At 32.8% G+C, this 15,317-nt stretch overlaps 2 protein-coding genes across 2 annotated transcripts; one reads left to right on the top strand and one right to left on the bottom strand.

Annotated features, from left to right (window-relative positions):
* Nucleotides 1–101: 101 nt before the first annotated feature.
* LOC131162571 (uncharacterized) lies at nt 102–10,875 on the bottom strand. The gene is made up of 2 exons (XM_058119187.1): nt 10,860–10,875; nt 102–694 (listed from the first exon to the last, which is right to left on the bottom strand). Exons 1-2 carry the CDS (start codon nt 10,873–10,875, stop codon nt 102–104), a joined length of 609 nt encoding a protein of 202 aa, XP_057975170.1.
* A 62-nt stretch (nt 10,876–10,937) lies between these two features.
* On the top strand, nt 10,938–12,068 carry LOC131162570 (F-box/kelch-repeat protein At3g23880-like). Its single transcript, XM_058119186.1, has one exon. It carries the CDS (start codon nt 10,938–10,940, stop codon nt 12,066–12,068), a length of 1,131 nt encoding a protein of 376 aa, XP_057975169.1.
* Nucleotides 12,069–15,317: the final 3,249 nt, after the last annotated feature.

Below are 15,317 nucleotides of genomic sequence, written 5' to 3'. Positions count from 1 at the left end.
ATTATCCTTTAAAGATCCTTTCCCCTTTCCATGCTTCTTTTCTTTCTTTTCAGCTCCTTGATTGTTCACATAATAAATAAGTGAATTCCTTTATTGTTCAGTCATGTTTCCTCTTGAACTATAATATTATGCAACTCATGCACATTCCATTTATCTTTCATGGTGTTATAATTCATTTGAAATGGTCCATACTCAATTGGTAATGAGTTTAAAATGAACTGAACAAGAAAATTTTCATTTACATCCATTCCTAAAGTCTTAAGTTTTTCTGCAATATTTGTCATTTCAACAACATGCTCATGCATAGTACATGAACCATCAAAGTTCATGGTGGTTAACGTACCCATTAATGTCCTAGCAAGAGACTTATCTACTATTTGGGAACGCTCTCTGACAAACTTTAAAAACTCTTTAGCACTTTCAGTTTTAAGAATAGCTGTCTTGATGTTATTTGCAAAAGTCATTCGCATAAACATCAAACTTAACCTATTTGATCTTTCCCAATTATTGTAATAGGCTATTTCTTTAGTACTGCTAGAATCAGTAATATCAGCAGGACGATAACTTAAGAGTGCCAAATCAAGATCCAATACACCAAGGTGAAATTGAACTTGTTCATTCCAATCAGCAAAATTTAACCCATTAAACATTGGAACAGATGAAGCATGCAAGTGTAATGATCCAGGCACAGGTACTGCAAAAATTAACCATACTTAATGTTTTGAATGAAACATTTATAAGATCACAAACATAAATATATTAATGTTTTCCTTTGGGAAAAACACTAATGTAAAGAGCTTTGAAATGATGCTAATTAAATTTTTAATTTTAACATTACTTTGGTAACATTATATGCACTCATTATAAGTATCTATTATCTTTGGATAAATAGATAAAATAATAATAATAATATTACCAAAACATTATCCTTATATTATAAGAACAATTAATCAACCTTTGGGTGATTCTTGATATCTTATAATAATTTAATATTAATCTAGCATCGAACATATGAGTACTTTACTTAATGATTTAATCACTTTGGTGATTAAAATTAAAAATACTTTATAACATTAAAATGTTAAAATATTGTAAGTAACGTAAACATGTTGTCAAAATACTTATATAGACTCATTTTAGCATGCATAAACATTATATATATTTACTATCACATCAGACATTCTGCTTCATCATAAATTTTTTTTTTTTTAAGAAGTATCATGGCAGAATAGAATTAAACACAGTGCACATAAAATAAATTTGGAGACGTGCTGCATCGTGAAATTTTATTAACCAATGCCTTGACTCATAAATTAAAATTTAACGAAACAAGAACCTTTAATCATAATAAAAAAATCATGAGTTTCTAAAACCTAAGCTCTGATATCACATGTAAGTTTAATATAAACATGATTTAATCCTTGGATTTTCAAAACTCATAATTTTATACAACAAACAAGAAACTCATACCTTAATCCATGCTTCCAAGTGAATATCCTTGGACTTTGTTTCTATCTCACAACATTACTGTAACACCCCGACCCCGAGGGGCCTAGGATATTAACTTTTTACTACTAATTTACAGCGGAAGCAAAATAAACTCAATTTTTATTAAACCAGAGTACTAATTATCCATATTACAATCATTTATTTGAAAAAAAAAATTCATAACATAAATATCTGGCATCATACTAATATTTCTAATCAATCTTTATTTTTCTATCCCCACTCGCGTACTTGTTAAGCTTGATTTCCGACATGCTCTTCAGAGTCATCTGAAATAAAAATATGATTGGAGTGAGACGATGCTCAGTAAGTAAATAAGATTATTATTAGTGTGTGGCCAAAATGAGTTTTAAAAAAATTTCGTAAATCAATATTTAATATTATAACTTCAAAACTGCTTTTAGAATAAATATAAATTTAAAATTTATTACATAAAACTTTTACCATCAATTACAATAGTAAAATTTTATAATCATATATTATAACTGTTAAATTAAACTTTTAACTTTAAAACTGTAAAAATATTTAATGATAAACATACATATACTTTTCCTTATATGTTTTCCTTAGATCGTCTTTTAAGTACCAGAATAATCATTTTCATGTAAACTTACATTTTTCCTTCAAATCATCAGTAACTTTGTACACGTAATTAACTATGTATAAACATATATTATAAAAACCACCCTTAGGCCTGTTTGTCGTAAGTCATGTTTACCCCCATGACTGGGTTGTGCAGTCCGAAGACTGGACTTAGCTGGCTGGCCGACTAAACTAAATCAATGTACGTAAACTTTAAGTGAGATTTTCCTTATTAAGTCCTGGTCCGGAACCAGGTGTACACTCAGGAGAAATCCACTAACATAAATAACCACTCTGTAAACAGTGTGGGTGCACTCTGATCCGTATAAACCTTAAGCTGCGGTACCGAGCATCTGTAACTTTGAACTTTCGTTGCCATAAGGTGTTTTAAAATCATCTTATTATAATTTATGCAATTTAAAATAATATCGTGAAAATCTCATCCTTACTCATATTTTCATAAAAAATGTAACGTAGAAATAAACTCATGCCACACAATTTTTGTGTTAAAAATATATATAATTTTTATTTTGAATAGAAATAAATGTTGAAAATTTACCCGAGGGGACTAGAACATTTCTTAAGTCAAAAATAGATGCAAGTATATTAAAGATAGAACTGGTATAATTAAATACGCGTAAAATAAACTCATAGAAATTTTGTGGAACTAATTAACATAATTGAAATTTACTTATAAAATAAACTCGGGTATGAATTTTAAATAAAAAAAAACTAACATAATCAAAATTTACTTACTTTCTTCCTTACGAACACTGTAACTATGTCTAAGAAATGAGATCGGAAAGAGTGGGTGATTGAGAACTTATTCAAAAATTCTCTATCCAATACAAATTCTTTCACTCACTAATCCTTCTCTTCTTTGGAAAATTGTTGTGAAAAATGAAGGTTGAGAGCTCCCTATTTATAGGAAAATTTTGGGGAAGAAATAAAATTTATAAAAGTGTGGGGAGATAGGTGAAATTATAATTTTTAAAAATTAAAGAATAGGCAAGGGATGGGCAAGGTATGAGTTGAGTATGGGATGGGGATGGAGGCCATGTGGGAGTGCTTGCCACCATTCCCATTAAATAAATTTTTAATTAACCACTTACCTAATTAATTAGTCAATTAGTTAATTAATTATTTTATTATTTTTCTTAATCATTATTATCATTATTGTTATCATTGTTTTTACTTTTAAACTATTTTTAGTATTTATTTATTTTATTATTTATTTTTGAACAAGAATTAAATTTGAATTTTGAAAACTCATGTGGGCCCCACATGGTCTTATGGGCCCCACACAACTTCGAGACCCGAATGGATCCTACGTAACTCGAATAACCCTCATACGATTTTATGCATCCTACATAGCTTTGAGACTCATGTAAACCTCCATACGGCTTCGGGACTCATGTGGGCCCCACACAGTCTTGTGGGCCCAGCATAAGATACCTATATTATTATTATTATTATTATTTTATTGTATATTTTTACAAATTATATCAGTCAAAACATTATTTTAGTACTTATTTACGTATATAAATAGTGTCTTGTGGTTCCGGGACTCATGTGGACCCCGCATAGTCTTGTGGGCCCCATATATGATACCTATATTATTATCATCTTATTATGTATTTCTACAAATTATGTCTGTCAAAACACTATTTTATGTATATATACTTATTTACGTGTATAAACAGTGTCTATCATGTTTATCCTATGAAATTCCATTTTGACCAGGCCGACCTCCAGGGAGCGACTGAACCGCAATGGTCTCTGAGCACTCGCTTAGACAAGGTCTTTCTTAGCCATCAAACATGGAATCAAGGATCCTACAGAAAAACACTTCTGTATTGATATTAATTCAATGACCATTTTTATTATTTTATTATTATTGTGCTTTAATCATGTATATATTTTTGGGTCATCACAATTACATTTCATTGTGCTTTTCTTAATTTTATGGAAAAGTAGCACAGGCTTCCTAAGATAAGATATGACCAGCCCCAACCACCTTTATATACTAATCACTTTCATCAAGTGATTAATTAACATTCATAACTTATCATAATTATAACTCCTCAAATTCCGAGAAGTCATTGTAAATAGACTCTTCATATTTGAGAAACCAATATATTGAAACATTATTATATTTAAAAACCTTTCATATCTTGTAAATAAATATAATCATAATTTTATTTGAGGCAATTTATTTGTGTCTTACAAGACGATCATACATGCAATTATGAGTGAAATTTAGAGAGTTTTGATTGCTGAGAGATTGAGATTGAAGACTTGGACGACAATAATAACAATAGAAAGAATTCAAGAAGCTTTGAAAGAATCACAAAGCAAAGATTCAGAGGCTTGGAGAAATTGCAAAAATAAAAGGCTCGAGGAGTAATAAAGCGGAGAGCCAGAATCAGAAAGGTAGTGGCATCAAATTTGGCAATTGGAGGAGTTTGTAGACAACAGGTTAGTTCCTTTAATGTTTTACACATTGAAATCCAAAATTGTATGATTTGGGTGTAAACAACAATTTTAATTTGGATTAATTATCCAAATTTAATTAGGATCTAGATCTGAATACTCATACCCGAATTCAATTATTTAAATTCGAATCCAGTTCAACCCGGCTTGAATTTTAAATTAGTTGATCTGAAGCCCATCCAATTTGGACCTAGGTCCATTGATCATTGGTTATGGCCCATGATCCAACCCAATCTCCTAAAACCCAATTGGCCAAATTCATTAATTAATTAGCCCAAGCCCAATTCTCCAAACAGAGTTTGGTCTGGCCTAGTAATTAGTCGAGGCTCAAAGCCTAAACTAATTTTAGTCAGACCCAGCTAATAAAGCAAAATCATCTAAAGCCCAAGATCCAATTTAGTGAGGTTAATCTTATTTGTTTCACAAGGAAATCTAGAAAAATTTTCTTGAGAAAATCTAAGTAAACCATAAAATGAAAAGGAAAAAATAAAAGCAAGAGAATAGAGAACCTATCTTTAGAGAGTTTGATTTGATTTTGAATCTAAAAGAAAAGAATTTGAAGTTCCTTGCTCATGCTTCCCTTCTTGGTTCTGATCTACAAAAAGAAAAAAAACGGAGTGAGATTCAAATGGAAAAGGAAAGAGAGAGAGAGAGAGAGAGAGAAATAGAGAAAAATCCAAAGAGAAGTAAAAGAACTAGGAACAAAAATCAGATAGAGAAAGAGAAATTCATGCGAGAAGAAGAAAGGGAAAAGAGATAGAAGGAGAAAGGAGAGAGAGAAGTGAAATGGAAGAAAGAGGTGAGAGGAAGATGAGTGTCAGTGGGACACGCGTCACCATCCATACAGTGACATATGGCTCAACTAGGATTGAGCCTCTTCATATACTCATTATTGAAAATTGTTGGTTTTCCTCTTCATCTACCCCAAGCATGTACCTTGCTTAAGAGCAGTTTTCATAGATAATATTATCTTATTAACTTTGGTGCAACGTTTCGAAGAAGGGTCTAGAATAGCGAGGAATAATAACATCATAAGTTCGATGGAGTCGTCACTAACTTGTTATTTACTTAGATGTGTTTAGTTCACCTAATTACTACTCATTGATTGGTTTCTTGACTAATCCTAGGCCAAGGAGGTGGTATTTTTTGTCTTGATTTAACAGGGTTAAGATCGAGAGTTAAGTTATGTAAGGGGACAGTACTAACACCCTATACACACTCGTTCTACGAATGATACCTAATTAATTATGAATTATCCCTAAATTGAATCTAGTGGTCTTTAATTAATTAACTCCTTTAAAATAAATAAATAAATAAAATCTAAAGGGAAAATGAAAAATAAAGTGTGATTTAGGAATGTCTAATATGACCTCAAAATGAGGGGATCTTGTTAGATAAACCCCCATCCGAACTAACAGTATAGGTGGTGTCTGAAATACCTTTTTACCCTTTGTTTCATCATTAAGACACACACACACACACACACACACACACACAAATAATATATTTATATATATATATATATATATAATAAATTCATCAAAAAACATCAAATTTGATTTAAAAGTATCTTTAAAATATTCTCAGATTTTTCAAAAGTTTTTAGAAGTTTTTGAAAACTTTTCCAACATTTTTCTAAAATTTTTTTAGATTTTTAAAGATTTTTTCTTTATTTTTGGTATTTTTTATTTTCTCATTTTTTTTATTTGAGTGAAAATAACACAAATAATTTTATATTTTTTCTAATTTTAAAAATATATTTTTATGATTTTTTTTATTGTTTTTACTATTTTTCCAATTTTAAAAAATAGAAAAAACTCAATTAAAAATATATTTTGAAATAAAATAAATAAACTAGCAGTTAAAAAATCAGACTATTTTAGCCGCTCTGAACTAGGTTTGACCCGATTAGGATGAGTAGGCCACATGCATGTTCACCAGCAATGGAGACACGTTGCTCTATTTTGTTTTTTTTGTTTTTTTTTTAATTTACTGTGACAAGGTGACATGAACATTACATCACCCTTTGGTTAAAGAAAGCAACACCTTTTTGAGACGTATGGCTAAAGCTTTAGCCAAGGATTTTGTAGAAGGTATTGAGACTAATTGGTATGAAGTCCCTCACATTTTGAGAACCTTCATTTTTCGGAATTAGGACCGTGAATATGGGATTTAAACTTTTCACAAAATTCCCTCTCAATTCAAACTCCTTAAAGGCCTCCATGAATTCATGTCTAAAGGAATCCCAACATGTTAGAATGAGAGCAATAGACAACCATTGGTTCTTGGAGTTTGCTACCATTCAAGGATTTGATTGTATATAAAACTTCTTCCTCTGAAAATCCCTTTTGGGTGAATTTCTTTCTTCAACTAAAAAGGTTTCTTAAATCCCTTGTCATCTAGTTTTGGTCTCCAAGAGCAAGTCTGTAATGGCCAGAACCCCTTGGGGCCCGGGGTGCCACTGTAGTGACATCTGTGTACCTGATACCATCTTATAATATAAAACATGCAACGGAATAAGTAAAACATTCTCCATAGTCTATTACCAGAGTCTAACCATCAATATAAAACAAAGTATTTCCATTCTCATATTACATCTCAAACTAAAAAGTCAACTAACTCGGTCCACACGATCAAAATACAAGCCCTTAGGCAAACACCATAAACATCTCACATCTGAGTTCTTGCAGACACTCACAAAAAGAAACTATACTAGTCTTCACCCACTGGTTTTGCTAAACTCGATCTTTGTGATTCTTTGAAAAGATATGTTGTATATGGGGTGAGACACCTATCTGTAAGAAAGATTAAGTTAATGACAATGTGTGGTCAGCATGTGTTTCAGTGTATAAAAAATCATACATCTCTCTTTTACTGAAAATAGTATGTATACTCACTTCTCCTTTCTCATAGTATAAAATAGTACTAAAAACAATTACATCATTTACATAAATATACTGATATGCATAAAAGACTCCCCCATGGCTAGGGTTGTTCTGCCCAAAGGTTGGACTAAAACCTGGGGAATCAACCCAGACCAAGTCATTCCCTGCTAACTATGTTTGTAGGCTTCCGCAACTCGCTTGCGGGTCCAATTGCCTTACCACTTCCTGGTACGTACTTCCAGGGAAGGTAACACCTCTACCTGGATTGATCGGCTAGGTTAACCCAACACCACTCTCACAGTACAGTGTGGGCACACACGGTCAATGATGAAACTCTCTTTAGCTACAGTATTGTGCTCATAATAACTGAGTTCTCAAGGTTCCTAAAGCATATCACGCAATTTAAGTAATTAAATTGTACTCTAACTCATTTCACATAAAATATGTCATTTTTATAAATCTCGGTTTCACGCCATTTAATACAAACTCAGGCCTTAGCCCTCTGTTACAACTTGGCTCTCAGCCTTTGAATAAAACTATGTCATTTTATAAACCCCAATCATGACGTTTAATACAAACTTGGGCCTCGACCCTATCATAAAGTCCTTGCATTTTCACAAATAGTTCTGATATGTTTCGCAAACATTTCGGTATTACACAAACAATCTCAGTTCTGGTATTTCCATAACTCTCAAAATAATAATCACCTTCCACACAATTTTCCCTGTTTAAAACATAGTCCATAGGCAAGCAAAAAAAAACATTGTATAAATGGTTTGTAGGATCAAACTGAGCTTTCCACCGTTCATTTCTACTCAAAATATCATATCGTATATCCTAAGTTTGAAAACGAGCCTTTTGAATTGTTGGTTTTAAAAAGAATAACTAAAAACATAAATATACTTAATCCATAAACATTTCCATCGGTTCAAAATTACTAAAACATTGTATTAACATAATCCCCTTACCTCTATTTGAAACAGAAACCAAAACAGACCGAAAATCGAAAACCCTAACTTTTCGAACCTGTGAAACTACGAGATCCTATTCGCCAAACAATAAGAGAGTGACCGGGAGCACATGGGAGCCCGTAGGAACCTTTTGATGAAGAAATCCCGAAAGAGCTCAAAAGAGGGGTTTTTGAGATTTCCAAGAAAAAATGAGCTCACTTCTTTATAGGTGGGCAGCCCAAGAGAAAATTGATGTCTGTTTCCCCTATTCCCACAAAATCATTGCCGATTTTATGGTTGACTAGCCTAGTTGACCCAAAATCGTGGGTACTTTTCCTCCAGCTTGGAAAACCATCGTAGGTTTTGGCCCTAACTTGCCCAATTCCTTCTTTTTCTTTTATTTTCTTTTATTTCTCCCTTTTATATTTACTTTCTTATATTTTTCGGGTCCAGGTTCCTACAAAGTCTCCTTGTATAATGCCTAAAAATATTCAACCACCCCTTTTTTAATCTCCTCAGAAGACTTGCATGACCTATCATGAATATCCAATCTCGACATGTAATTGACCTTCCTTCTAATAGTAGCCATGTTGTGGAAGAACTTCGTATTCTTGTCTCCAACCTTTAATCAAATTTCTCTCAATTTAAGTCTCCATGAAGACACCTCATTATCGTGGATGAGAAGTAAGTTCTTCATTGAATTTGTTCTTGGCCTCTCTTTCGTTTGTATCTAACTGGTTATTTTCTTCCAATTTGTTCCACCTCTCAATATCTTGCATAAGCTTTTGCTTTTGCAACACATTTTCTTCCTATAAAGAGCATTTCCAACTTTTCAACTTCTCTTTTTAAAAATTTGAGCTTTTAACCTAAAATATAAGACATTGTCCCACACAACTGAACTTACTTCCACCATTGATCAGTTCGCTGATGAAAATTTTGCAACTAGAGCTAGAAATTGTCAAATTTAAAGGGAGATTTCCCCCATGTCAGTCCTCCACAATTTCCAAGCTAACCAAGAATTTGTTAAGTCTTGAAAGAATGAGACTTTTCTAGTTATTTGACCATGTGAATTATGCTCCACTTAATGGGAGGTTCACTGACTCCCATTATTGTATGAACTCATTAATCTTCCCTATGCTACTATCTAATATGCACGAACCCACTCTCTCAAATGGAAATCTTACCTCATCAAAGCCTCCACATAAGCACCAATTAAGGTTCTATTTAGGGGTGTAAAAAAATTACCGAAAAATTGAAAATCGGACTGAAAACAAAGGCAGTTCGATTTTTCAATTTACGATTTTGATTTTGATTTCGATTTCCTCATCTGAAGTGGAAATTATATAAGAGACTTCTCCCTCCACGTGTTCATGATGTGTTTGTGTCTTAGATGTTAAACATGTGACAAATTGATCCTACATTCATTAATATTAGACATATAAATAGGGGGATCCATTTTCAGTGTGTATAATTTAAGCACGTGGAGGGGGGAGGTCCCTTATATAACTTCTCCATCTAAAGATGTAATCTATTTGACATAAACTGTATCAAGCAAAGAAAGTGTTGCATTAGTACTTTTGTTATCAATTGTTACTACATTCCCTAAAATTTTAACATATGATTTGGCTAATGTACTTTTACTAAAACAGTGGATTACCAAAATTTTGAATGGTGGGATAATGATGAAATTGTAAACAAAATAATTTTTTATTTTGATTTGTTATTAAATTATGAATTCTATACTTCATAGTACTTGCATGGGACATTATTTAATAAAAATTTAAATGTAAGTGTATTTTTAGTAAAATAAAAAATAATTAACTAACTCTTCTATTCTATTTCTTTCCAAGATCGTAAGCTAAGTTTCATAATTGGTAGCGACAAAAACTATAAATGCGTAGTACGGATGTAACCTAAAGCAAATTGCTTAAGTTTAGAAGATTTTAAGTTTATCAAAAAGTAAATTCTTGTTGCGCTGAATGTAATAAAAACTTAAGTTATTTTATAAATTTATCTTTCAATAAGTAGAAGATAATTAGGAATTTTCAAGAGTCTGCATGCACCTTAATCTCTATTTTTAAAACTGTACGAAATAAGGTAGAACTAGAAAAGATGCAAAAGAGAGTAAAAAAATTACCAAAAATTTAAATTATAGATCTAATATATTTTAAATTAAAATATTAATAAGAAATAATTATATGGAAACTTATTCATTGGAATGTGCATCTTGTTTTCAAATTAAATATATAAATATCTGTAAACATATTTAATTAATGCAAGCCAATTATACAGACACATATTTTTAACTTTTTGGGAACTGATTCAAACTGAACGGAGGCTTCGTGTTTTTCGGAAATAAATCTATTTAAGGAAACATTCTTAAAGAAAGTTTCTTCCCTCTCTCTCTCTCTCTCTCTCTCTCTCTCTCTCTGTATATATATACCATCTCCAATCCCCATATCTTTAAGTACTGACACTCGTCGCCGGAGATATTAACCCAATCCTCCTGTCACCCAAATCAATGAAGTGTCCATCGGAGTTCGGCCGCAGCCTTCATGACCTTCCGACAGAAGTCATCGTCGAAATCTTGGCGCATCTACCGGTGAAGTCTATTGGGAGATTCCGGTGCGTCAGCAAATCATGGGCGGCCCTTACTTCCTCTCCATCCTTTATCAACGCCCACCTCAACCTCCACTCCTCCAATAACAACAAACACCAGATCCTCTGCACCCTTCCTTTTTGGAACCCCAACCACCGCCACTCAATCTACCTCCTCCGCCGCGGAGGCAGCGCCGCCCCTCTTCTCCTCGACTTCCCTCCTTCCATTCAGTTCAAGTACTCCCCGGAAAGCCAGGTCCGAGCCTGCTCCCACCGCGGGCTGGTTTGCCTCTGGGCTTACGGTTCCGCGTCGCCCATTTACCTCTGGAACCCTTCAACCCGGGAAACCCGCGCGCTTCCCGCCAGTCGCCACCACTCATCCCACCGGGTGCGTTTCGCCTGGGCGGGTCTCGGGTCCCTCCGGTTGAGCGACGGCACCGAAGATTACAAGGTGGTGAGAGTCCTCCGCCTTCAGGAACTGGAGATCATCGCTGAGGTGTACAGTCTGAGGAGGGATTCTTGGAAAGCCGTCGCCGTGAACCCAAAGATGCCGTTGATCCGCTTGTGTTCCAGCGAGGTGGCGGTGGTTAACCAGACGGTAAACTGGATCGGACTGCAGAATCCCTTAAGGTTCGCGATGGTGTCGTTCGACGTGGCGGCGGAGACGTTCCGGTGCATAGAATTTTCACCGAACTGCTTGCTGACGCCGAGAATAGGGGCGTGGAAAGAGAGCGTGGGCGTTTTGGTGGAAACGGAGTCGGGTGAATGGGAGGTGTGGGTGATGGGGGAGACGTCGTGGGCAAAAGTGTTTGTGTTTAAGCCGGACGATCATATGGGAGGATCGGTTACGCCGCTAGGGTTGACTACAGGCGACGAGATACTGTTATCGCGAAAACGGAAGAGTAGGATAATGAGGATGAAGGTGAAAGAAGGGGGAGAGATGGGAGGGAAGGTGGTCGATGAGGAATTTGATTTTGTGTTGCCAATGGATGTGGACGTGGGGTGCATGTGCGCCTGTTATGGCCATATGGAAAGTCTGGTTTCGATTAATTAAATGCCCAATAATTAATTTGGGGATATAAATGCTAATAAATTCTTTTATCTAATAATTATAAAAAAAAATAAAATGAAATATGCATATCATCACCAAATCCAATTCAAAACTGAAGTTAGGATGACCTAATGGATTGTATTCGTCAACTCATTATTAAGTTTGAAAATATATTGTCTGTATTGTTTTTCTTGCTTTTTTTTTTTCCTCTCTGTGGAAGAACAAAAAAAAAAACAAAAACTCTTAAGACAGCGCATGAATTACTGAAAGACAAAATTATAGTTTTACAAAATTAGCAGAATATTGTTTCAACAAAAGTATTTATCAATAACTTTTTTTATTTGTATTTGTTCTCATTGAATACCTAATTTTAACTTTTTGTCATTTCGCAAGGTGTTGGTCCAACAAATTCATGTGTTCTAAGATGTGTTGCAATATCGAGTCATTTTATGTTACTTTATTTTATTTACATACTGAAAATTTCTACACATGCTCAACTTTTGGCTTCGGATTCATACACATTACATGCACGTGTATAATTACAATGTAATTAATCTCTTGTCAATCTCCCATACACAATAATATATATATATATATATTTCAAATCATTTATATATGTGTGTGTGTGTGTGTGTATTCACATATGTATATAATTGCCAACATGTATAAATTATAGTTTTCCTTTAGAAAATTTTCAGCAAACACTGAGCAAATTGTTATATAAGGGCGTCTACTTCTTAATCCTAATAAATTTTTTATTTCTTTTTTTTAATAATTATTTGCAAAATAATTTATCCAGATAAAGGAATACCTTTCACTAGTGGCTAAAAATATAATGAGAAGAGAAGAACCTAGAGGATCAAAGTTCTAACTCAAAAAAATAACATTAAATCACAATTTCAGTATTTCAATAATATCTCAAGTTTATATATAGTTCTTGAGACCCATGGTTGTATTAATGTCTCTAAAATTCATTCCAAGATAACCTTAAATAAGGTTCTATCTTTCATGCCTGATCAAATTTTCAATATGTACAAAGAATGCAACTAAATGGTTGAAATGAAGTTGAAACATTACTTTTGAATCCAATGGCGAAGTTGAAACATTACTTTTGAATCCAATGGCAAGAATATATATATATATATATATATATATATATATATATATATATAATTACTTTTAGGAGCTAGAATGTCTTTAGCAATCTTGATCACGTTGAGTGCCATTAGAATATTTTCTCCTTTGCATAAACCTTTTTTATGAGGGGCTCTGTTGACTTTTTGAGTCACTTCTCTTTATTGATAACGATAAAACACAACATCTCACTTGTGTGTTAAGTGTATGAACAGGTTTATCTTTCAGAAAGTACAAGTGACAGATGCAAAATGGAAGTCAAGAAGTTCTTACACGAGCACATCAATTGGCGAATTGCATGGATTTGTAAAGAGCAAAGACTTGAAGACTATTATTTTCAGTTGTAATAATAATTAGGTTTCAATTGTGCATGCATATCTCATGATTTGAATTGACGCTGACCTTAGATTAACCTTAGACACTCTATATTTCATGGAAAATCATTTCACAAATGTGTAAAAATTATTTAAGTGAAAAAAATTCCAAAACAAGTTTTTCAAAATCTCTTTCATGTTTTCGTCATCACATTGATGAGTAATTTTCTCGATCAATTAGTTCTCATTTTAAAATATGTACAACATGAAAATTGTGGGATTTTCTCTTAGTTTTTTTAATACCAAGAACATTTCATTTGAAGTTTTTTAGAAAAAGTAATGCCCAAATTACTAAAAGGTGTCCGCGGCAAAAAATTCCCTTCATGTTTCTTTCGTCTAATTGATGAGCGAGCTTCTCAATCAATCACTTCTTATCTTAAAGAGTATTCAACATGAAAGTTGTGTGATTTTCTCTTAAATTTATGTTCATACTAAGAAAATCCAATTTGGAGCTGTATAGAAAAAGTTATATTCAAAAAACAGAAGGGTGTTCGTGCACCTAGTCGACCGGACCTCTAAGGAAAACGCTCAAACGGCTGAAAAACAGCTAGTTTTCAAAATAAACTATTATTTTAATACCCCAACGGCCATATAATGACTATATTGGGTATTTCGCTATATATACGTGCTAAAACACTTGAAAAATGTTAGAGAGATCATATTGGGAGCACACCTGAACATTTTGATTCTTGTTCATTCCCAAACATTTTTTAATCCCATTTTTGAAAATCAAATTTTATTTTCTCCTTCTCTTTCATCTTTGAAAATAGTTTTGGGAGAAAATATTTTGGGCTATTCAAGGAAGCTTGGAGCATATATTCACATTTATATATTTTGCATAAAAGCTTTCTTGCATTTGATTTCTCAAGGGTCAATCTTGAAGTAAATCAAATCCATTTTTCTCGTACTCTTCATTTTCAAATCACTTTGGAGAATTATTACAAGCAAGGCTTGAGCTTATATTCATGTTTATATATTTTTCTTGAGAGCCTTCTTGCATTCAAAAGGTCAATCTTATACAAAATATTTCTCCCACTCTTTATTTTAAATGTATTTTTGGAGAAAATATTTTGAGGCATTTTTAAAGGCTTAATCATATTCTTACATTCATATATGTATATATATATTGCTTGAGAACCTTAGTGTATTTGATTTTACAAAAGGTCAATCTTGAAAAGAAAACATTTTCCTTACTCTCACTTTTACTTAAAAAATATTTTGAGAGAAAATCATATACTCTACCAAGCTTCAAATTTAAAATCATTTGAGAGTGTATCTGGTTTTCATTTGTACAACTTAGCATTTTATTGTACTCAAATTTATTTTACAAATCCTTAGTATTTAAGGTTCGAATTGTGAACCATGACCAAGTAAGGGTATGATTACGTACTTAAATTGCGTAATTAGGCGTTTTATTTCATGCATTGAGACTTATATTTTTAATTAAATATCTGATTATACTCAATATGTTAACACAATGTCCTATTTATAATATTTTGATTTTATAGAACAATTTATGAATTTTTGGCATTTTTTTATTGCAGGAAAATTTTCAGGAGCCAAAACCGGTACTAGTTTGTAATTTACGCATAATTTTCCCGTCTGAGTTCCGATCGAGACGATTCGAAATCCTAGAGAAAGATGAGAAGATTACCTACAACTTCCATGTTTTGAATTTCGAGAAAAATGGGCTCCAGAAGGATCAAAATCACCCTTATTCACTGAGAAATAAAAAAGAAAGAAA

The sequence above is a fragment of the Malania oleifera genome, chromosome 8, assembly GCF_029873635.1.
Source record: "Malania oleifera isolate guangnan ecotype guangnan chromosome 8, ASM2987363v1, whole genome shotgun sequence".
NCBI lineage: Eukaryota > Viridiplantae > Streptophyta > Magnoliopsida > Santalales > Ximeniaceae > Malania > Malania oleifera.
The sequence above is the reverse complement of the archived record's forward strand: the minus strand, read 5'-3'. Positions and strand labels throughout refer to the sequence as shown.